Source organism: Saccostrea echinata, unplaced genomic scaffold (assembly GCF_033153115.1).
Source record: "Saccostrea echinata isolate AGI-Se365-2 ecotype Australia unplaced genomic scaffold, CSIRO_AGI_Sech_v1 ptg000032l, whole genome shotgun sequence".
Classification (NCBI taxonomy): Eukaryota; Metazoa; Mollusca; class Bivalvia; order Ostreida; family Ostreidae; genus Saccostrea; species Saccostrea echinata.
In genome coordinates this window covers 4755618-4779698 of record NW_026889781.1, presented here as the reverse complement: position 1 = coordinate 4779698, position 24081 = coordinate 4755618, and the positions used below count along the sequence as shown (strand labels likewise).

The following is a 24081-nucleotide window of genomic DNA, read 5'->3' as shown; positions in this document are numbered from 1 at the left end:
CATTTTAACACTGATTCAAACAACAAATTTTTTTTTTGCCTTTTTTTTTTGATCAACTCCCTCTATAAATTTGTATATAATACGATATTATTTTATAGTAATACTTTAGGCATCCCCATCTCTCTCTTCCAAAAAGCGCGACAAAAATTTGAGATTCAGAGGTAATCCGAAAGCTAGGTACAAAAATATGCCATGGCCACCATTAAAAAGAGTATGCAACATGGAAAATAACTGAAATTCAGTGAATTGAGCCAGAAAGCCAAACAACCAGGCCACACCAACGATGGTAGAAAGGCGGAAGTACGCACTTAATTTACTCTTATCCTTTGACTTTCGGATTTCTGCCTTGACACAGATCCGAGATAATGTCACAAGAAACATGAAAGAATTGATAGAGATGAATAAACCAACTGGGAGTGTAAAAGTAAAGAGGGTCATCTTGGGGTCAGCAACATAGCAGGTGCGAGGAGAGTAGCCCAGGTTTTCCCCTTCACTTTGCACAAAGCTTACAATTACATTGACAGCGACTATTGCCAAACATAGAATTACATCCATCAGTAAGAAAAATAATACCTTCGAACTGTCTTTCTTCTGTACATTTGATATTGTCGTAAATGATTGAAAGATTTGGAAAGTAGATAAACTCATCCAACATATGACAGAGAGCCAAAGAAAATGAACCAGCATGCCAATCCCAATACACAAGGACTCATTCCAAAGAAAAAACTTAGAGAAAGTGTAAATTGTATTTGCCAAAACTGACAACACAGCTAATATAATGATGTTGATATCTGCGACTGATCTGTGGGATTTATTAAGAAAAAACGTTAGTATAGTAACCAGAGAAGCAATGGAGGACAATGAGAGACAGATAAGTGAAAAATACTTCATTAAACGGTCTTCTGAAAATTCCCTTTGAGTGTTTGCTTGGCTGACAACTTTGAGATACTGGTCGACACATATTTCTACACTGCGTTTATCTTGGGACTCTTTGAACTGATTCGAGGAGAAACATGCTTGATAGTCTACAAGACATACAGAGAAATTTGACATATCTATTTTGGCTTCTCTTGTACTCACTTCTACTTTAGGGCAGCGATACCAGTCAGCTACGACGACCACCATATCATTTTGGAAACATAGAGGCCGCTTGGGGTCATAATCATAATAGTTTAGTCCTACAGCACCCGGATATAAATACATTTTATCTAGACTCATTGGGTTCACATAGAAACGGTCACGAATATTTGTTCCAAATAAAGAATTACCGTGCATATGAAATCTTTGCCCAACAACAGAAAGAATGACGTTAACTTCGCGCTTCAGAGATACTAGATATACTGCCATTTTCTGTATAGAAAAGGCATTCATCAGCCTCTGTATCATTAAATCCACGTTATGAAAATGGCCTACCGACAGTTCAAGAACAATTGCCAAGAAATCTGGTTTTAACGGAGTCAAAATTGAAATCCGACAGAGATAATCAGTGAAATGGTGACTAAATATGATGCCTGCTAAAGATGCTTCGACGTCCCTTAAATGGTATTCCCAATTAATCATGTCGGAATCTTCTAGAAAAGTGAGCATAAGATTTAACTCGTAATTGCTCTTCCCAAGCATCGGATAACGAAGTTGGCAGGCTGAGTTGTTGTACTTGTATTCTGCTTCACATTCAATATCCAGACACTTGGACTAAAATAGACAAGGCAAAGTTTTAGAAAGTATTAAATCAACATGTTGTACGAGTAGAGCCTTAAATATACTATAAACTAGCTTCAACAATACTTCAACTGTACAAGCAGGCTTCGAAAAGCTTGAAATCACTTTATTGTAAACTTTATATCTTCCTTATTTGTTGTCTGTTTTGATCCAGAGGAAATTTATAAAACTTACAAATCAGGAAAATGAAAAAAGAAGAAGAAGAAGAACAAAATACCATTTTACTGTCAAATACTTGATTTGTTGCGCAATTAGAGTCTTCTGTGTGCACTTTGATTTCATTTTGTTTGAAATCCATCAGAGCCGAAAACGATGAAAGCATAGAAGTGAGGGAACCTTCTCCACTTAAGTCATTTTGAATCGTAAGATCAAAAACTACTTTATCACACAGGGCACAATAAACGTTTCTATAAACTATATTGGAAGTTTTGTAGGGTAAGTAGTATTTCTGGCAAGAGTCAATGAGAAGAGCTTTTGTTTCTTCCGTTAGTCTGTGTGTTTTGTTGCAAGTAGGATCAACTCGAGCTGTATAGGTTACACAGGGATTAACTATTTGTTGAATGGATTTTGGGGGATGAAAACCAATGTTGCAGACTGAACTGCCTATTGAAAACACAGATTGGTAAAGAGTTTCAAGTTCGTCATTTGAAAAAAGCGCGGATCGATTCAGGCAAATTTTTTCCCTGTCCCAAGGAACCATATCAAAACTTGATTCATTATTGCATAATGCGCACTGAATATTAAGATACGTTTCATTGGTTAACAATGACGTCACTGGCGTAGCATTGGTAATATTTTTAGATTGAGATGACAAACAAGTATAACCATTTAGACACGTTTGTATCATCCAGTACGATTTCCCAGATGTGATTCCTGTGTCTTTATTCCATAATGGTTCAAGGCAAGACTGTTCCTTTTGTTTTTCCTGTACAATTGGCATGTATTCAATGAAGTCTGGAGTGATTGCTTGTCTGTAGAATTTAGAGGGACAACAAGTGGCTTTTCTCACACAAGAGTCTTCACATTCGCATGTTGTACACGACGGCTGTTGGGTGAAAGTAAAGTTTCGTCTGAATTTTTTTCCAAGACACATATCTTGTTCTGGGCATAGCAAAAGGTAATAGTTAAGCAAGGTATGTGCCTCTCCTCTGTCGATCCATGAGGTGAGATTATCGGTTTCTGTAAAGTCGTCAGAAGTTGGGTAAAGCGAACCCTGGAAATCCGTGATGAAGCCACCCAAAGCAACACCAACTGTTGAAGTTATGAATAAAATGGAGATCTATAAAGGATATAGAAAATGATGGATATTATTAAAATAATTTATCTAACTTAAGTAATGAACTCGGCCATTATGTTTATATCTCAAAGTACAATCAACTTTCCGCTTCAAATCAATTTGAAACAGATTTCTTGATAGAGATTTTTCGGATAATCCTAACTTTCTAAACAGAAAAAAAATGTGCTTCATTTTCCTTAGAACATTTTGGAATTAGACTTGTATTCGAGAAAACTTTAATTTAGGCATTTTTTTTCTGGTCAACATAGGTTTTACTAATCGTTTGCTTTAATAAATTGGATTTTAGGTCCCTCAATTTTAATGCTTGAGAACATTTGCATAGCTAATTGTCGATATTTGTCGGTTAATTCCCCTAACTTGGTTGCGCACTGCTCGTTAACGTTCAATTTTACTTCCGGTTTAAGCTGAAATGCTGTCTTGTTGTCGTGTGCCGGGTTGCTCAACTCGCGGGGGACTTAACTTTCCTAAAGATGAGGCATGGAAAAAGCTGTAGATTATTAGAAATAGTAGTTTAAATAAGCACAAGCTATGGTCCCAACATCCACGGAGCGTAATATGTGATTTCATTTCAAGGACGAGGACTTCTGTACAGAAACTAGATACGGTGGGTTGATTTTATGTCTGTTATAAAAATGATTTTTATTTATTAAATTTTTTTTGTTTCTTTATTCATGATTCAGCAATATTCAGCAATATCTCGTTTTACCATCCGAATTTCAGTGGTATGCAAATAGTCAGTAAATTCCTAATATAATTATATGTAAAAGCCTTAATAACACTTATGTCCGAGCTTTATGTGTAAATTATCATTGTATAGATTCACACAGAGATAATAATGATATAGATTCTCATAAAAATGACGACAGTATTTCAAATTGTTTTTGTTCATCAATTTAAAAAAAAAAAAATATTTATTTCATGTTACATGCTGTTTAATTTAAACTTCAGGGAACAGCCACCCATAATGATTAGAAATTGGACGTCAATCAAAATATGTAGTGAAATTGCCAATTCCTTTCTTCTCACTGTAAATAGTTGGCATTGTCATGTCTATTTTGATATGTTATAAGAAACTACGGGAACTCCGAGGAGACTACAAATGCAGACACCACAGTGAAAGATTGCTGGCCTCTGACATCAGCATATCCAAACAACAAATCCCATGATCATGATAAAGAGGCTATCTAAAAAAGTCAAAGACACAATTCACTGGATAAGATATTTTTGCATCTCTATTAAAATATAAAGAAATGTTTTGACCACAGTAATCAAATTTTGATACACTGAAGCTATGTCTAAGAAATAGTACTGTTATAATTCTTTTGTAATTTTAAATTTGACTTATGTAAACATGACTTAACTCTAAAGAAGCAATGTAATCAGTGCATGTAAATCTGTACATGTTTAGTACTGCCTAATTATAGCTGTCAGTTCGAAGAAATTTTTTAGGTGCTGATCCCCTCAGAAGGCAAAGGACGCCACATGCGGCGCCTTCATTATATCCATGGAACAGTTTGAACAGATGAAAGTCACTTGATGAAAGAAACCGGAGACTCATTACGCGTGAAAAGAAAGTGGACAAAACTTGTAGTAGCCCTAAAGAAATCATTTATGAGGATAAAGCTGATCAGTGTCAAACAGGTATAATTTCAAATGTGGGTATTTTTGTTGAAACAACTGCATGTGAATGAAATGGAGAAAGTTTCAAGTGTACAGAGAGCTCATGCGAAAACTCCGCTGAAGGATATAGAGATACTCTGTGTCAGACCATGTCATCAGCAATATTTCATTAATGATATCGAAGGTTTTATGTTTGATACAGGACTCGGAACATACACTGATTTTTGCATGTTCTTTATAGTATAGGGGAAGCTGCATTTCATCTGAATTATATTTACATTCAAGTGCAGAATCTTACAATTGAAAACCAGCTATTTCTAACTCTTAAAAAACTGAGACAACATAAAACTACAGTACGGACACACCCTAACAGAAAGCAAACCCCAACCGAACCCCGGGTTTGCTCGGGGTCCGCTAGAGCTGACCCCTAGCAAACCCAGAGCGCACCCCTGGCGGGCCCAGAGCAAACGCCGAAAGCAAACACCGATTTCAGCAGCGTACCCAGAAAGCGAACCTGGCGTTCGCTATTACGCAACAGAGCTTTCAATCAGGATAACACGTTGACCAATCGGCGCGTCGACCAATCAGCATGTCGGTTGGCATTATGTGCAATTTAGATTCATTTTTATTTTTGTACTTTATATTTACAAATTATAATTCTCTGGATAACATTAAATATTCAGATGATTGCATAATTGTTTATTTATTTTCATATTTTTTTTCTTACAAAATCGATTTAAAGAGGCCGACTGGGGTTTTCATTGCACAATACTTCGCCCAGCATAGTAAAATAAAGCGTATTTACTCTTTTAAAGCAACTATTTTTACATGATTTATAAAAATTAATAAATTTAGGAAATCTCAGGTTAAGAAATCTAATTACGTTTTTAAGTAACTGATTTTTTTAAACAATTTTTCAAATGATGGGTAGATGGACGTCGTAATAGTTTGTTTCTGACGTTATGAATGATCAAGTTCTTTAAGCGGAGTCATTGATTATGCCATAAAATAAAAAGTATGAAATACATGCTCTTGAAATTCCAAACATAGGAAATTGAGGATCTAACAATCATTTTAATTATTTTGTATGTAAATCTGTGGTATCTGTCATGTTTTGTTGTACTCCATAAAAACAGGAAATTATCATGAATTTTGACATTTTGAGATGCCCCCTCTGGAAACAAGACGGTAGAATTTTGTGTTTCTTGCCCAAAATGTACAATATAGTATTACCCATCAAATAATATAATTTGAGCAAAAAATCTATTGTAGCATTTGTATAATTTGCTCCGAAGTGCGAAAAAATGGTATTTTCCTATATTATCCTATAGTAAGTGTACATGTATTTTGAGATAGTCCCTAAAAATAACCAGACGGTAGATTTTCACTAAACTTGGCATGTATACCGAAGTTAATGTAAGGTATATATGGTATAAAATTAAAGAGTTTCTCTATAGTAGTTTTTACAGAATAAAACCCCAGTCGGCTCCCTTAAACATGTACAGGTTTTTAATCATACTTTGCGTATTTTTTTCCGACAGGTTGTATAAAAAAAATTCAATATTTCGTTAATATTATTTCTTTTATTTTATTTTTTCCCATTCTCTTTTATTTCAAACTTATCTTTTTCCGTCTACATTAGAAGTGAAAATAAATAAATAAATAAAATAAAACATTTACCTCTACCTAAACATGCATATACATGTACGTAAATCAGAAAAAAAATAGATCTATTATATGATTTGTCATTTGAATTTATTTGTCTCAACTTTATTACGAAAAAATATTTTTTCATTGATATCTAAAAATCTACATGTTGAATTTCTACGCCTTGACATCTTTTTTTTTTTTTAAATTGCCTAGAATAACTTATTGATTATTTGTTAAGTAAATGTAAGCAGTGGCCATCATGTATCTATCTGTATAATCATCCACCTATTGAGGACTTGTTTTGCCGTGCAAAGAGCAGTGAAGGTTCCGTCTCGTATTTAACCGACATTTCGTTAAAGGGTGTATCCTGTTAACATGGTCACGGTGTACCTAAGTATGACTCACCTTACGTTTACACCTTCTATACCCCCCCACCCCCCACCCCAACTTGTAAGTTACCTGGTATGGATACGATTTTTTGAATATATAAAATTTAAACGCCGGTTTAGAACATTAAATTGAACAATCCAGAAAGAAATGTCAACACCGTGGCGCCAAAAACAAAAAGAATTACAGGTACTGTAAAATAAGTTTGTTACATGTAGGACTTGGTGACCCCCGGGGAGGGGTCGCGTTATATAATTGAGTTGAATACGCTGATAAAACTGGTAAATTTATATGATCCCTGAATATATTTTAAGTGCATAAACTGTATGAATCAATTATGAAAACCACACAACCGGAAACCTGATTAAAGCTGACGTATTTATGTAGAAACAGTCAAACCCCTTTCAAGAATTCACCAGACTTAGTATTTTACATGAGGGTCTGTGCTTAGTCTTCAAAGAAACTTGATATAATATTTTTTAAAAAAAATTCAAAATTGCTGTTATTTCAGTCATCTTAAATTTCATCTTAATCGTTATTTAATATTTCATTATTATATTTGTCTTTAACTTAGATATCATTTAATTCAAAAGTTGCATGTATTTAGAATTATGCTTAATCTCATCCCGCTAAGAAAGCAGTGATCATATTCCTTGTTATTATATTTACTGTAACATTTAATTTTTTTTGTCGGGGGGGGGGGGGGGGGATGCTAATGAACAATCGTTATGAACAAAATCTGCCTTAGTTATAAATTCATTTTTATCAGTTTTTAATATTGAAATTACGATAAATAAATTTATATCATTAATTGTTAAACGGTCGAGAAAGGGATTTTCACATCTTTCTGAGGTTATGAGGAATGATAAGAAATAAAGCAAGACTTACACAAAATCGACGTAAAAGAATTCAATGCGTGTGAGTTTCATATAGAAGGTAAAGTTTTCCCTTTCGGAAAAAAAATAATAAGGAGCACCTAACCAAAACTGTACCGAACAAACAATCAAAACACTTCAATCTCTTTCTCGTCAATTGGGCTGCCATTTATTTTATTTTTTAATATCATAATACGATTCAATAATTAATTAAGAAAAAAAAATAAAGAAATTTATCCGTTTAATTTTTTCGGTAAATGTACCTGATTTTTGTGTTCTTATCATCAACCCGTAGTCATTTAACAAAATACACATATACAACATTCCTGGACGTAAAAAAAATATTTTCCCGTAAATAATTCTCTCCGAAATTTTTAACAACACTTGTTTCACTCAGTTATAAAAAATATTTATGCAAATAAAAAAGCAAATACAAAAAATGTCCTTTCAAAACATTACCCAAACACACCCAAATTTTTAAATAGTGGACCCCGAGCGAACACAAAGCGAACCCGGGGTTCGCTTCTGGGGTTCGCTCTGGTGTTTTGTTGTGTCCGGTCGGTACTGTAAATTTGAGCTTAGTAGGTTAATTTCAGTCTCTACAACAACAGTGAAAAACGTATGGCTGACATGGATCAACTTCATGTCCAGGCAGTGGCCTAATGAACCATTTACAGTCTTCAAAAATAAAACAGTTTCACCAGATATTTGTTCATTTTTTGCAGTGAATGGACATTTTACTTCAATAATAAACTTTTCGTCATTTAATGCATCTGGTTATGCAGGAGGAAATGGATGAGACTTTGACACAAATGTGGCACATTTTTGGGTTTTTACATAACACTTTTCTTCAAAGCTTTTCTATGTCTACCGACTCGTAGCATTTGCCGTGAAAGTATGGATGGGTCATGAATTTGTAGAGAATGTTAAATGAAACAATTAGCAAGCTTATTCAAATCATTTTTTCTGTTGTTTTGCAGATTCTACCAAAATTTGAGGAGTGCATTCTCTTGCACCGTTCAGACTGCCATAGAGGATTGGTGCTTTGGCCACGGGTTCCATTTTCAAATTTCATTATTTCCTCACAAGATATTTCTGTAACTTTGAAATTTTTAAGTCACATATCTGAACGTTTTTGTTGAAAATAGTCATGATCAGAATCAATGCCAGCTGTGTTTGCAATAGGGAACAATTGGCAGGTAATTTGTTAACAGATGGGATATTTAACCAAACATTTCTAAAAGTGTCCTTATATCCAGGCATGTCCCTAAACTCACCTAACCTTGGGTCATAAATGACGTCGGCATCATTTGATAAAGGGAGGTCTTTGGCTTTAATTGAACTTTCCATATAAGGTTTAACATGATGGAATGTTTGCAAATTTTGAGTGCAAGTTTCTTCTGTGATCAAATTACCAATTTCACCAAATTTCTGTAGAGCAAACAAAAACACACACATATTTACATGCTGCAACTGCACCCATTCCTACTGCACACTCACACTGACATTCAACAACACACTCGTCAGCATCAAAAAGTGCATCAATCTTGTTCGACACCGCTTTCTTCATAAGTGCCTAGCACTCTGCTTTCACAAAGAATAGTCTATCCTCCCATGCCAATCTGGCATACTTTAAAAATTTGCTTTCCTAAATGTATTTTACATTTGCATCAATTTCTTTTTTTCATTTTTTCCCAAGTATGCACATAAAGGTTCCTATCTTATTCTTGTGATTACAGTATCTTTATTTGTGTCTTTATACTTCTCATAAGTGAGTGCATGTACCTCCATGCTGTACTCACTTTCAACTCTTTCACCACCACCAAAATCATAATTTCTATCATATGCCTCAAGTCTGAAACATTTATTATCTTTATCTAGAATATAGAATACATGTGTGTATTTATTCACCAATCAAGGGTCCTCAAGGGGCATGTACAATTAAAAACAGTATAATCATGATTATGACACGTAATGGCTGCATTGGGTGCAGTATTGACCTTATCCTCACTTGCAAAAGTTCTCAACTAACAATTAACCTACTGGATATTATTCACACAATGAAAACTAAGCATCACATACAATATAAATGTAAACCAAACTGCTATACACTTTAATGGATAGACTAGGTTAAGAAACAGTAGATAAGTAAGTAATGCGTGTAAGATGAAGTAAACAGTTAGTAAGTAATCATAAAATTACTGTCATAATGAAAGTATATTATTTAGGATATATTTAAATAGGTTCCAAAAGTATAATTGCGATTTTTTGTATATTTTGGAAGATTGACATCTTATTTTGCAGAAGAATCGGCAGTTTTATCAGTGTACCAACTCTTTTTTTTTTCTTTTTTTGGTTTTTTATTTTTTTTGTTTGTTTTTTTTTTTGTTGAGATATTTGATTTTACTTACGTGTATTTCTCGTTTACTGATAATACTGTCGATTTCTATGACGCTAACAAGGGCAAATATAAGACTAAACAATTAAGTATAATTTTCAGTGAATTATTTCTTTATTATTTTAAGTTGTAGTCTTTATTCTGTCATGATTCGCAAAATCGACATTTTTGTTGAGAAAAATCGAACAAAAATGAAAAAGCACTCGGACCTTTCCACGAGTTCTCTTTTTCGCCCCAACACTCGCGCATTGTATTCTATGTTCGCCTCTCAAGGCAATTAGGTCCCACGAACCGTAAACCATCTTCAGTAACGAGATTTTATATTTCAATTAACAAGTTCGATCTGCATCAACGCTCTCTAACTTTGGAGGAACGAAAAGTGTTGAACGTCAACGAGGCTTGTGCCACCTCCAATCAAGGGCTCGTCATTTGTAATTTTATTTGCGATTCACGGTTATAGCTAGGTGATAGCTATTTTTATGGGGTCAGGGGAAGGACTGGAATAACTATTGCACTAAGAAGTGTAAAAAGGTATTCTTGTTGTATATAAATTGAAAATAGATAATCTGGCCTTTCAAATCACAAGTATGCATTTTATGCACATGTTTTCTTACTTATCCTACCAATGATTAACCAGTCTTATTTTTTTAACCACCACAATATATATGTGTATACCACAACGTATCAATTGTTTTCAAATTCTCATTTAAGTCTACTCAAAAAGACTTCTCAAAGATAAACGGCAAAACAATGGGGTATTACTTCAATCACATTTCCCTTCATTCTCCATCCTGGCTCTAAGTGTCAGAACTTCAGAAACTTGAATCTGTAGAAAACGCGAATGCTTTAAAATCAGTTCGAGTACATCTATTTTGGCCTTGCTGTTCAGGAGTTTTGGTGAGTTTCTTTGTAATCATATTTAAAAATCTGACCCTCTATTGTGGCCGAAACTAGCTGATTTGAACAATCTAGATCCTTAATAATTAGCGGATGCTTTCATACTAGCAATATTTGTGGTACAGAGCAATCACCCAGAGATAATTAAATACTATAAATAAATGAGACAGAACAGTGATATGGGAGGTCTCACAAGGTTACAGGTGCACAACGCAGGCATTTAGACGAGCTTTGAGGACCTAAGGTAAGCATACACCGATAATTAAGATACATGTATTGAACTTAACTTTAAGCTTATAATAAATAAAAAAATATTTCTGGCAATGGCATGTAAACTTACCATGTTTCCAAGCTCTTTTAAAAACACCATTCTGAAATCTTTTTTATATAGAGGAATACTTTGTGAGAAGCATGTGACCCATTTAGGGTTATTTTTAGAAACATGTCAAACCTAACAGAAATAGTCATTTCAATATTAATTAGAATCAGGTGAAACGCAATGCCAACACCTATATTTAATTAATACAAAGACAAAGTATCACTTTTTCCGAATTAAAACTCGGTTCCATTATTAAAATAAACCCTTCAAACAAAGCAAAATCCCCTCTTTGTAGCGTTGGTGTTATAAACATGTCAGTGCTGAGAAAAAATAATTTCACAATTTTTTTTATCACAGTTTGTTCAAATGTGTCTAAAGGTTTTTGTTTCCTCATGTTGTTATCAAAGTCTGAACACTGATTAAAAGTGATTACTCACTTCATTCGCCCACACGCAATAAATGGAGTCAGCTTCTACGGCTTCCGGAAAAATTACTTGAAAATATGACTTAGAAGATATATGGAATCAAATCATTTCAAGTTCTGTGTAAAGAACAGTGAGTTTCTAGAGGCTTATCGTGATATAATTCTGGGCTGGGATTCATAAACATACTTAAGATTTGTTCTAAGTTTCACACTTAAGTATAAAATAAATTCTTAGCTAAGAAAAAATTCTTAAGTCATATTCATATAAATTCTAAGTGCAATTCTTAGCTAAGTTTAATTCTGAGAAAATTAGAGCACTTAAGGCAGGTCACCCTAGCAACTCATACAATTTCCCGAACAAAAAGCGCACTCTTTTGTGAGGGAGGTATTTAGTTCCATGTGTATTACATCACAACTGATACAACTTTGTCACCAACATTGCACAATACTGCATCTTACCAGTTGATAAACATCTCAAAGTCAAAACAAGTTTCTAGTTGGATGTAATAGCATGGTTTCTTACTGAAAGAGTAAAATGTCTTTTGTAAAGCATTATTTTTATTTTGATAAAGAAAACTTAAGTATTTCTTATCTACTTAAGACATCTCCTGAGGACACTTAACTTTAAGTCAATACTTAAGCACTTAATATGTTTATGAATTACATTTAAGTATTTCTACCAAATTTAAGTAATACTTAGGGGACTTAAGTATAAAATATAAAACTTAAGTGATTTTTTAAAATTAAGATTATACTAAGAAGTTTTATGAATCCCAGCCCAGAACTTTTTGAACATTTATAGAGAAATAAATGTTTGTAACAAAGAAGAATTTTTATCCCAAAGTTATGATTTTCTTTTTTTAAAAATTCTTTTTGGTTTGTATTTTTTTCTTCTTAGATTTATAGCAAAGAAGTCATGTTATAAATATGTGATTGAAAGAAAATCTCTGTAAGATTAGAGAGAAAGAATTTTTTTACTGATTTTTATGCAAATCTGTTTATAGATTGAACACTTTTAAAATCATATTATTTTGTAGTTTGTTCGGAAAATTATAAAATTAATACATTCACGAAAGAAAGTCCCTAGTTTTAGTTTTCAATTAGAGAATCATTAAAAGACTGCATTTAAACAAATATCAACTTAATTCATTAATCCTTAGTTATTTTGAAAAGCAAAAGATATTGTGAAAATATTTTCTATTTTCCCATTCTGATATTCCGACAAAAAATACCGTTCACGGTAGCTCAGTCTGTAGAGCGCTCTCTCCTTGATCGGAAGGTCGCGAGTTCGAATCTCGGCCGCGACTGACGTAAGTCGATAAAAATAGGTATCAACTGTTTCTTCGCCATGCGCTTGGCACTTTGAAGTGAAAGTTGCGGGTCATTCGGATGAGACCTTAAAAACCGAGGCCCCGTGTAACGACAGGCGTTGGCACGATAAAGATCCCGCAATGCTCAATGGCTCTGAGTGCCGAGTAAAGATCAAAATTTGAAGCCCTTCACCGGTATATGGTGACGTCTCTATATGAGTGAAAATTTCTCGAAAGGGACGTAAAACAACATACAATCAATCAATCAATCAATCAAACGACAAAACTATTGCCCCATTTATATTTTTATCTCATCTTTATTTAAAAGAAAGATTTTCGTCATGAGAAACAAAGTAGAAAATTCGTGGAAACCTCAAGATTCACTACGTGTTCCAGTGGTTCCATAGCAAATGGTGGGATATATTTCGCCAATTGACGAAGAACGGTCCATATATTTTGTAAATATTTTTATGTATATAGTTATGATCACAGGCGTTTAGTTTGTCCATATATGTCTCAGTCTTGAATATATTAAATCAATGAAAATTTGTTTGTTTGTTTGTTTGTTTATTGTTTAACGTCCCTCTCGAGAATTTTTCACTCATATGGAGACGCCACCACTCTCCGGTGGCGAGCTACAAATTTTTACCTATGCTCGGCACTCAGGGCCATTGAGCAGTGAGGGATCTTTTTCGTGCCAGCACCTAATCTCGGTGGAGATTCGGCCGGGCTAGATATTTGGTCTGACGCCCACCGAATCTCGGGACAGTCCTTCATAATTCATGTCTGGGAATTCAGCCCCAACTTCGGCCGGCTATAGCAAGAATTATTCACCTAAGCGACACTGCCGTTCGCTTCAATTAAGTCATTTAGTAGTTTAATTAACTCTCTGTCACTATTATTTTCACATTGCTTACCGTCTAGGCATATAAATCCCACCATAAAAACATTCACTAAAATCTCCGTTCAAAATATGGCTCCCTTGACGTAATTGTTTATCTCCTCGCACTAAAGAGTTCCTACAGTCTGTTTTCTTTTATGTGATACTGAACCTCTACTGTGGCTTTTAAGTATTTTTGATAGAAATGAAAACAGACCAGCACCTACTGCGACACGGGACCTCGGTTTATACAGTCTCATCCGAAGGACCGGTCTCCACGTCCCACAGTGGGATTCGAACCCGCGACGTAAGGATCAACTCCTTATTTCCCGACTCTAGAGCGAACGCTCTAACCACTGCTCCACGCGAGCGACTCAATGAAAATAAAATGAAATAAAGTTCTTGAAATTTTAAGAAATAAGAGAAAATCAGGATTAGACAATATCAGATCTGTTTGTGATAAAATGCCTCACTTTGATAGAATGATCTTATAGACCTGGTATAGTATAGTATTATAGTATTAGATAGAAATATTATAAAAAGATCCTCTATAATTTTTTTGTCCATGATGAAGAAAATCGAACTTGATTTTATTAATACCATCACTTAGTGATATTGTCTCTCTTAATGTGTGAAACTTTGATTATTTTATAAAATGTAATGAATATGAGAAGAATCAGTCGTTAATTAAAAACTTTTCACCAACCAAAGGAATCCTAAACTTAACAGTAAGATTGTCAGAAATGGTGTATATTTTTGAGCATTTGTTTGAAATGATTATTATTTATATGTTACATGCAACATTGTTAATCAGTCAAGTCCTAGGCTTCGGATTATTTGGGTGTAATTTTTGGATTTCCAGAATTCATCCTACTGACCTAAGCTTAAAATAAAGTGCTATTCCATCGTTAGCATTTTTATGTTTCATTGTTGCCGGAAAGTTTTACACTTATTTTCCCCGGTGATAGTATAATAAAAGACAACTCCCCCCCCCCCCCCCCAAAAAAAAAAGTTTACTCCATTAATCATCTAGGACTGAGATATCATGTGTTTCTTGTTCATGTTGGATAATCACTGTTTAAAGTGATCAACAGCTGATAAATACAGCAAACTTGCTGAACGACAAGCTGTTTCAAATTCTATTCATTATAAACAATTTATTTCTCCTGTTCTGCTAATGGCCACGCTTCTTTTTTGTCCCTGTATGTAGCATGCGTTGCACGATTCAGTTTAATTGATTAATTTTCATGATTGATTGAGAACTTAAGTTTGACATTTTATCACCAAAACTTTAAGATGTGTCAAGTAATTTTCTCTTCGAGAATATATGAAAAGTGTAGCGATGTGCACTAGCTGCAGACTCCGTTAATAGCTGTGAGCAACAAGCCCAGATAATCTGTTATAAATGTGTAACCATTCAAGACTTCTGACGTTGATTGAGCACAGATTGAGGAAATAAAACCTTCCTTTTGATAGTTTTCGAGGTATTGTGATAGAATTTCTCAGCACTGACATGATTATAACACACCGATCCTAAAGAGAAGTTAATTTGTTTTGTTAACAAATAAATTTAATTATAGAACTGAATTTTGGTTCAGAAAGGTGTAAGGTTGTAGTTGTTATATTTCAAATATGGGTGTTGGTATTATGTTTCATCAGAAGTGAAAAGAATAACGAAATGATAGGTTTGACATGATTCAAACAAGATTCATTTTTAATAATAGAATTTTTCCTGTATAAGTAATGGATTTTAGAATGATATTGTCGAAACTAGCTTATGAAAGTAAAAGTACGTATGTCATAGCCGGTGGTTTATATATTTTTTTTAAGTTTCTTGGGCGACTATGAATAGTTCAAAATTAGGTGATTATTTTTAAAACCGATATTCAATTCCTGAGCGGTACACTTAGACACATTTGAAAATCTTGTTCATTTCAAAAGACACTGGTCATTATTTCAGATATTAAGTTTTGTTTCTAGTAGTTTTTAGCACACCTACGTGTAAGCTGAATGCTAGAAAACCTTGTCTAGTATCTTTTATCTTTGTCATTTGTGTGTCAATCTTTTGTTTTTGTAACATTTGATATCTCCAAAATAGCTAAACCAATTGCAACTCTTTCGAGCTCAACAAAACTAACACAAAGGTAAAAAAAAAAAAATTAAAAAATTAAAAAAAAAAAAAAAAAAACACGACAGAACCTACCTGAGGTAAAATCGTTATCCATTTAAAAAAAATGAAAAATTGTATTACTAAGTTGAAATTTTGAAACATCGAAATGAACTATAAAGAATGTAAATGGTTTCTAAATGTGTACTCGAGGAACCAAAGTAAAACCAAAACGTTGGTTCAAATTGTACAATGTACAGAAGAGTTTTATAGGAAAAAGGTTATCACCAGTTGAATTATTTTGCAAATGACATCTTGTGATGTAGATTTAAAGTTTGTTCAAGATCAACATTTACATTACTTATTTAGTCAACTTTATATAGAAAAGTTTATAGAATCGTATATTTAGATATATATCAACAGATTTTCGTTTTGGAAATGTAAAATTCAATGAAAAGAATATATATTTATATTTCAGAACCAATTTTCTAGAGTATTCTGAATCACATTCTAATGATGTTCTGTTTTCAAAGATTAATGGTAGATTATTTTTATATACCGTAGATAAATCAGATGTACGGCGTCTTTCATAAATCTCTGGTTGTAATTTACATTTATTAAATTAAATTAAATTTTAGAAGTGAATGAAGTGTTATCATCATCAAGTTTTTGGATTCATTTTCAAGTGTTTATTTTTACACTTTACACAGTTTAAATTTCTTACTTAGATTTTCACTGAAAAAAATGTTGGAAAAAAAAAAAATTAGTAAGTCTTCTGTTTGGAATATAAGAAAATTGGTTTGTGGTATGTATCTTTAAGTTCTCACTGTTTTGCAACTGTAATTCAATAACACACAAAGACAATGAAAGAAATCTATCTTTTAGTTAAACAACACTGCCACAACCAAAACGGTACTTAAACTGAAAATTTGTCAGGGCCGACTTTTTATTTACTCTTTGGGGCTTATTGCTATGTTAAATATTCTATGATATAGGACAGGATGCTATCAACGTGTAGATATAGAAGTGAACAAAATGCTACTGATTGTACGGATGGTACAGTTATGAAGTTTTCAGGTAAAGACATATATTTTTTTTCTTTTTTGATTCGTGTGCCATCGATCACTCTTCTGTTAAATGTAACACATTTTCTGCATTTTTGTTTTTGTGTTGTGTCTTTTAATCTAGGTTGATCGTCCCACTATTCTCCTATATTAAATTGTGCTTTCTGTAAATTGACATGTTTTCGTGGGATAAAATTTTCTGGGTTTGAGTAAAATGATCGGATGGGTTACACAACAGATTTTCCAAAAGAAACATACTTTATAAGTAAAATGCTTAAAACTCTGGAAATCCTTGCTGCAGAAAATTGGCAGAAATTGTCTTTTAACTTGACTTATTTATGAAGAAACGGTCATTTAACTCATTGAGAGTTATCTCTCTTATCAGAGGTTTGATGACCCTTAACTTACCCCATGACTTGATGACATAATGTCTGGCTGTCCTGTTGTAGCATTAATTCTGTTTTAACTGACATATAAAATGCTTACATACAATACAATACTTATATACAAAACATATACAATATTGATATACAATACTTAATATATACAATACTTATATTCAAAATTTATATTCAATACTTATATACAATGTAAATACAAGATGTACTTTGTTTAATATTGAAATCAAAGTCATGTGAAGAACAGGAAAAGTTCTTTTTTGGCAAAAGAAACCTAAGTAGGACATTATCTCTATGAACATGTACCATAAGATTCACAAGTTTTAAATTTTTATCATTAGGTGAAGATTGCAGCATTACCATTATCTTATAATAATAATAATAATAAAAAAAATAGATCGGTTTTGATTTCATTAAAATCATGAAAAATGTCATGCTATTGTCAATTTTTTTGGAAGGTCCATAATTTTTGTGCCTGAAAAATTATAAAAATATGCCCTAGTTTGAGCATATTTGTATATTATTGTGCAGTACATTTATTCATTCCTGAAGTAAGATAAGACTATATTTACAATAATTCTACATATACAGAGTGATAGCGATTTAGAACGGTCGCCATATTTTACGAGATTCAACAAAAGTCGTAAACGTTCATCAAAACGTGTTTATTTAGTTGTTTTGGTTTGAACACGGACAAGCATTATGAAAAGTCTGCTATGGTTGACGCTTCTGATCATGGACTACAAAATTATTACGCCGATCTCCAATTTCGAGAGCCTAGTTGACCCAGTGCTCCAAAAGGTGAATAGAAATCTGATAAATAAATAAGAAACATACTTTAACTGAAATTACTGTCACTTCTATCTTTAAGATAAAGGATCTGTAATTTGAGGTCCGATGCATGACATACTGTAGAAATGCATTTTTTGGAGGTTGCAAAGTGCAATTTTTTCATCATTTTTAGGCCTTAGCATGTCACCCACGGGTCCCTGGACTGAGTGTAGCAGTCGTCAAGGACAACCAAGTATTAATTTCCAAAGGTTACGGACTGGCTGACCTACAAACAGGAACGCCTGTCACAGAATTCACTTTGTTTCGACTTGCTTCAATAACTAAAGCGGTTTCTACAACATTGTTGGCAAAACAGCTTCATGAAACTTCAAAGCTAGTATTTACAAATATTTTTTTTCTATTTTGCACATTAACATTTATATTTAGTACTGAATATCTTCATTAACTTTCATATTATTTATATATGCTTTTAGCAATGTCTGTCAAAGTTGTTATTGCTATAAGATAATTTTGTCAAATAAATGAAGACATGGAAGCCTGAATATCTTCATTAACATTCATTTTATTCAAATGTTTCTAGCAATGCCTGGCAAAGTTGATATTGCTATAATATATATATGTATTTTCTCAAATCAATGAAGACATGAAAGGATGACAGTGTTTTATGACTTACATGTATATGAGAAAGAAACATCATCAATGCGAAAGCTCTAGGTCTTTTCTCTGTCATATAAATACATTTATGTGAAATGCGAAATTCAGTGTGCTAGTTAATGTTATATGTATTGTATTGTTATTACATGTGAGTATATTATTTTGACAACTATAATTGCATCATATTTTTTTTAAAATTTCAGCTACAACCTTTACTCACATCTGACTAGTTTCTATGATAGCAGTTTTAAATTTTCAACCACAATCAGGACCGAGAATGCCAACATCCGGGACATTTTGTCACATGCGCTCGCCATTCCTAAACACAACTACCTACGTTTGAATCCAAAACTGAACAGAACAAATTTCCCAAGGCAAGCAAATTATCTTGTATACAGCTACTTATATTTGGCACAGGATGAACCTACACTATTCAGTCAACTGAATGGTCACTGAAAGGTCCGGATAGGTCACTGAGCTCAGTCACCTTTTAGTAGACTACCAGCCACTTTTCGGTTAACTGAATAACATAATTTCATCCTGTGTTAGATGCCTTCATAACTCTCCACTGCTTCCAGCTCTAACCCTAAAAAAATCTTATATAGTGCAACATCAAAATGCACAGTGCAGTATACTAGATCAAGCCAAAACCTTCATGGCGTATATATCTTACACTTGAAATTATTAATATTTTCTTTAAAATACATCCCCATAAAAGGGTTAATGGCATGTTATATGAAAGATTTCTCACGTCTTTAAAAACAAGCTTTGATACTGCAAGATAAAGTTTTTGGGGTCTATGCAATAAAATGTAACAGTAACAGAAATCAAGACATGCAGATCTTCATGCATGTTCTCACATCCTATTCATCGTGCGTAATTGCGCCTACATATAAATTCAAAGGTATGGCAACACATTTTCAGTAAATTTCAAGCAATACAAGTTAAAAGTAAAGTTATGGAACTAGACAAACAAGGACAAGTTTTTTACTTAGAAATTATAATAATTTGGCCATTTGGATTGGTCCTTCATTTGGATTGGTCGTTCAATGATAAATGCATTATTATGCACTTTTTAACATAACATATGGACATGTTTCTTTCTTCTCTATTTCTAACCATATCATGCAGGTTTAATTTACCATATCTGCAATAAAAAAAAAAAATAATAGATTGAGTTGTTTTTTTTTTTTACTTTTCTCAGTGTTTTAAAGAATCTAAAGTCAGTTTACCCTTTCCGAGAAACTTACACATACACAAACATCGCCTTTGGACTGTCGACAACAATTTCTGAGAAAATAGGTAGACAACCTTGGGAAGATCTGGTTCGACAAGAACTTTTTTCACCCCTTGGAATGCATTCTTCTACGTTCTTTTCGGAAACAAAGGGCACGAATCACGTCGCCAAGGGTTACATCGATGACGTCACAAAATCATCAACAGTTCCTGTTCCCTCGGTCCTTTACAAGTGAGTTCAACGGTAATTCAAGAAATCATAAAATGTTAATTATCAGAATTTTTCCATTAAATCTGAATATAATTTGTATGATTATTTCCTTTCCAATAAGTTCCTCTATCAATAAACACAGGATAAGACTGCGCCATTCCATAAACTGAATAGTCACTGAAATGTCTGAAACCGAATTTCAGTAAACTTTCAGTCACTGTAAGGTTTTCTGGTTGGTATGGTTTAATCCTGCAAAACCTTGCATTAATGACGATGCAATGAATTTTTGTCTATAATTTTTATTGCTAAACTGCCGTTTTCGCAGAGGACAAGCAACATCACTTTGTACAAAGGAATCAAAATAATGAAAAGATACTCACGACACTCTTTGTTATAAATGTCAGTCAGGTTTTCTTGGGTAAGAAATTTACCTGAAGAATAGATCGGTATATTAAATTATTCAAAATAGACGGTTTCTGAATCGTGATTTCTATCGTTTTAGCTTAGAAAAAAAGGTCTTAACCCTTAAAACGGAGGCAGTGATAAATCTGCATGACCTGCTAATCACAGTAAAGTCATTTTGCTTTAAAAAAATAAAAGACGTTTCTAAAGACTTCGTACAGAACCATAGTACGAAATTTTGAAAAATTCCTGGCAGCATTACTTTGATTTTTTGTAGTTCTTGGGAAAAACTATGCGGTTCAATATGCCTGATGAGTAATGCTCATGATATGGCAAAGTGGATGAAATTTCATCTCAGTGGTGGACTGAACGAACATGGAAGCCGTGTAATGCAAGAGGAAACATTGAAATCCACGTACAAGGCTCGGAATTCCATATCTTCCTCTGGAATAAGTGAATATTTTTCAAAACCCAGGGTTCCTCACACTACTACTGAGAATAATTATGCTCTAGGATGGCGAAATGGATACTATAGAGGTATCAATGTGTTTATATATCTTAATTCTTGTGTTGCCACATAATGTTAAACAGAAAAACTTCGTTATGAAAAATATCGTTCATAAGTATATCTCGGTTATTAGGAAGTATTTACAAATCTCTCAGACGACTTTTCATTTTTTTTTGTACGGATATAAAGACTATCGGTTAAAAGAAAACAAAATTCGAGGTCCCAATGACTTCCTTATGAACGTTTTTTTTTTCTGTAATGCATTTTTTTTTTTCTGAAAGAGAAATAAGCAGGCTGTTATAGCTTCAAATCACAGATTATTTTACAATAACAGATTTTTAAAAACTTTTTTTGAAAAGTAGATTTTCTTATTCTTATGAATACATTGATATTGTTACAGTATTATTATTTTCATTTGGAAAAGAAAAAGAAAGTAAGAAGGAATTCTTTTTTCTAGAATATAAGATTTTACGCCATACCGGAACAATACTTGGATTTTCGTCTCTAGTAACCCTCATACCGGATATGAATATTGGAATATTTACGACTATGAATGGACAAGATTCCGACTATATTTTTCGGACTCTTCTTCACAATTACCTAGCAGATATTGCACTTGGGGAAGATGCATGGCTAAATTCTAGCACAATTTGTTCTTTTCCAAAACCATGGTTCTCACTGACACCCAGTGCAAGTCACCATATCAGTAAATCGAACACGCTTTCGAGGTCATCATCGGAATACGTCGGACATTACCATAACAATGCATACGGAGATTTACACATCTTTTTAAACTCTACTACGGGGATCATTGACTTGAAATACGGCATTGCCACGTGGAACCTGTATCCTAAGCATTCTCGAGACCAGTTCGCCGCCCAGGGTTATGGAATTCTAGAAAACATATCTCCATACGATCTTGCCACTATTAAATTCCACCACGATACCCATGGTGGTAGTATTATCAGTGTAGAGGTCACCAGTTTTGAACCAAAGGACCCTCCAATTTTTAGCAAAGTTTCAAGCTCAGTAGGTTCCAGTGTTATTTTTGGAAAGTAAAGTTTTTGACTATCATCAGAGATTGACGGAGTAGTATTTTATTTTATATCAGCAAACATTTATATTGTATAAGCAAACATTTCAAGTATAAATGGCATCAGAATCACAATTATGAAAAAGTGCTTTAAACGAATTCTTTTCAAGATGAATTTCCTTGAGCTACTCTAGAATAAATGCAACGCCATTATAAATGTGTACCGCCTTACACGTACATTGCACAACCTGATTGTAAAAATATTTTCTTTAGAAATCAACGGAAAGGAAAAAAAACATGAATTTCACTGACATTTTCCTCCTAATTTTGTTCTAAATTTAAATTAAATTTAAATTTAAGTTTGTTTTAAATTTCAAAATTTCCTAAGGGGATGTAAAGAATCATTTCAGAAACTATCAATACAAAATTGATGTTCATCACAGTAGGATATTTTCTTTGTTTGTCACTAAAGGTATGTTTAAATAGTTTGATTTTGCAGAAGTACAAAGAATGCATTCATTATATTCCAAAAACGAAAAAGAAAAGTTCACCAATAAAAAAAAACCCTTACTTGCAGCGAGATAGTTATATGGTTTTTTTTTGCTATGGAAATGCAACTTACATGCGATGTCATGTTACGTCACAGTCTAGCCGTTCCAAATGTCTCGCTCGGTTTGAAGAGATAGATATAAGTTTTATTCGAAGTGAATACGTAACAAACAACTTTGCTCGCCCCATCGTAAACATATTAATTCCTCTACTCGTGTAATGACATTCATCTATAAGACAGAGGAATACATTTGAATTTATTATCATATTCATAACTAACATATACCTTTTTTCTTAAGGATAAACCCTAATATGGATGAGTGTAACATACAGTAATCCTACCGAAGGCATCTATCAAATTGAATATGAAACACTGTACTTCTACTAGATTCAAATTGATAGATGCTTTCAGCAGGGTTATAAATCACACCCATCCATATTAGAGAATATTCATTAAAAAAGTATATGTTAGTTTAGCATTATTGCTTTGTTGCACAAAAATAAATAACTGACAAGGGATTTCCCAAGCATTCATAAACTCGGTAGTGTTTGTAAGAAAGCTAACACTATTTTAAAACAAGGAATCGATTTTGAAATAAAAATCGTTAGAGAGAGAGAGAGAGAGAGAGAGAGAGAGAGAGAGAATAATAGAGACTTACGGTTAAGATAAAATATTTTAATTAGGGCATACTTGATTTAGTTTAGATTGTGGAAATATTTGACTTTAGTTATGTCATGAGTGTGTCTATATTAATGACTATAGGTAATTTTTATCTGAATATATTCTCTTCAATATTTGATTACATATTAGTTTTGCTTTACTTGTGTCTTTTTAAATAACAGAGTTTATTTAAAAGACAAAAATCCAAATAAATGTTTAATCCGTTGATAAAAATGAGGAGGCATGAAATAAAATCGGACCAACTAGTTAATACTGTTTATAGGAAAATCTTGTAATAAAACAGAGTTTTAACCAATTTTTTGACGTTTCCCAAATGCATGTTTCCAGGAAATCTTCGAGTCCTGTATAGAAATTAAAGCCTTTATGTACACAAATTACAAATAAAAAAAAAAGAAAGAAAGAAAAAAACACTAGCTGTATTGATATATTTGGACTGCATTCTAGAGCTTTCGAATACCTTTTAAATTAGAGCTGTCAACAGATATTCATCTCTTACATGTATATCTCGTATTTTATATCCCATAAATCGAAATTAAGCAAACGCCAAGTGATTTTATTAAACGAAAAATGGTAACAAAGTCCTTTTATTAATGGAAAAAGAATATTTCAATCTAGAAGATTACCAAGACACAAACAAGAAATGCATGTATTATTTAAATGAAATACAGA

At 33.1% G+C, this 24081-nt stretch overlaps 1 protein-coding gene across 1 annotated transcript; it reads left to right on the top strand.

The window, feature by feature from the left end:
* Positions 1-283: 283 nt before the first annotated feature.
* On the top strand, positions 284-22207 carry LOC133197863 (uncharacterized). Its single transcript, XM_061334049.1, has 6 exons — positions 284-424; positions 18310-18509; positions 18995-19165; positions 19996-20259; positions 20918-21177; positions 21606-22207. The coding sequence occupies exons 1-6, from the start codon at positions 284-286 to the stop codon at positions 22205-22207; spliced, it is 1638 nt and encodes a 545-aa protein (XP_061190033.1).
* The last annotated feature ends 1874 nt before the right edge of the window (positions 22208-24081 follow it).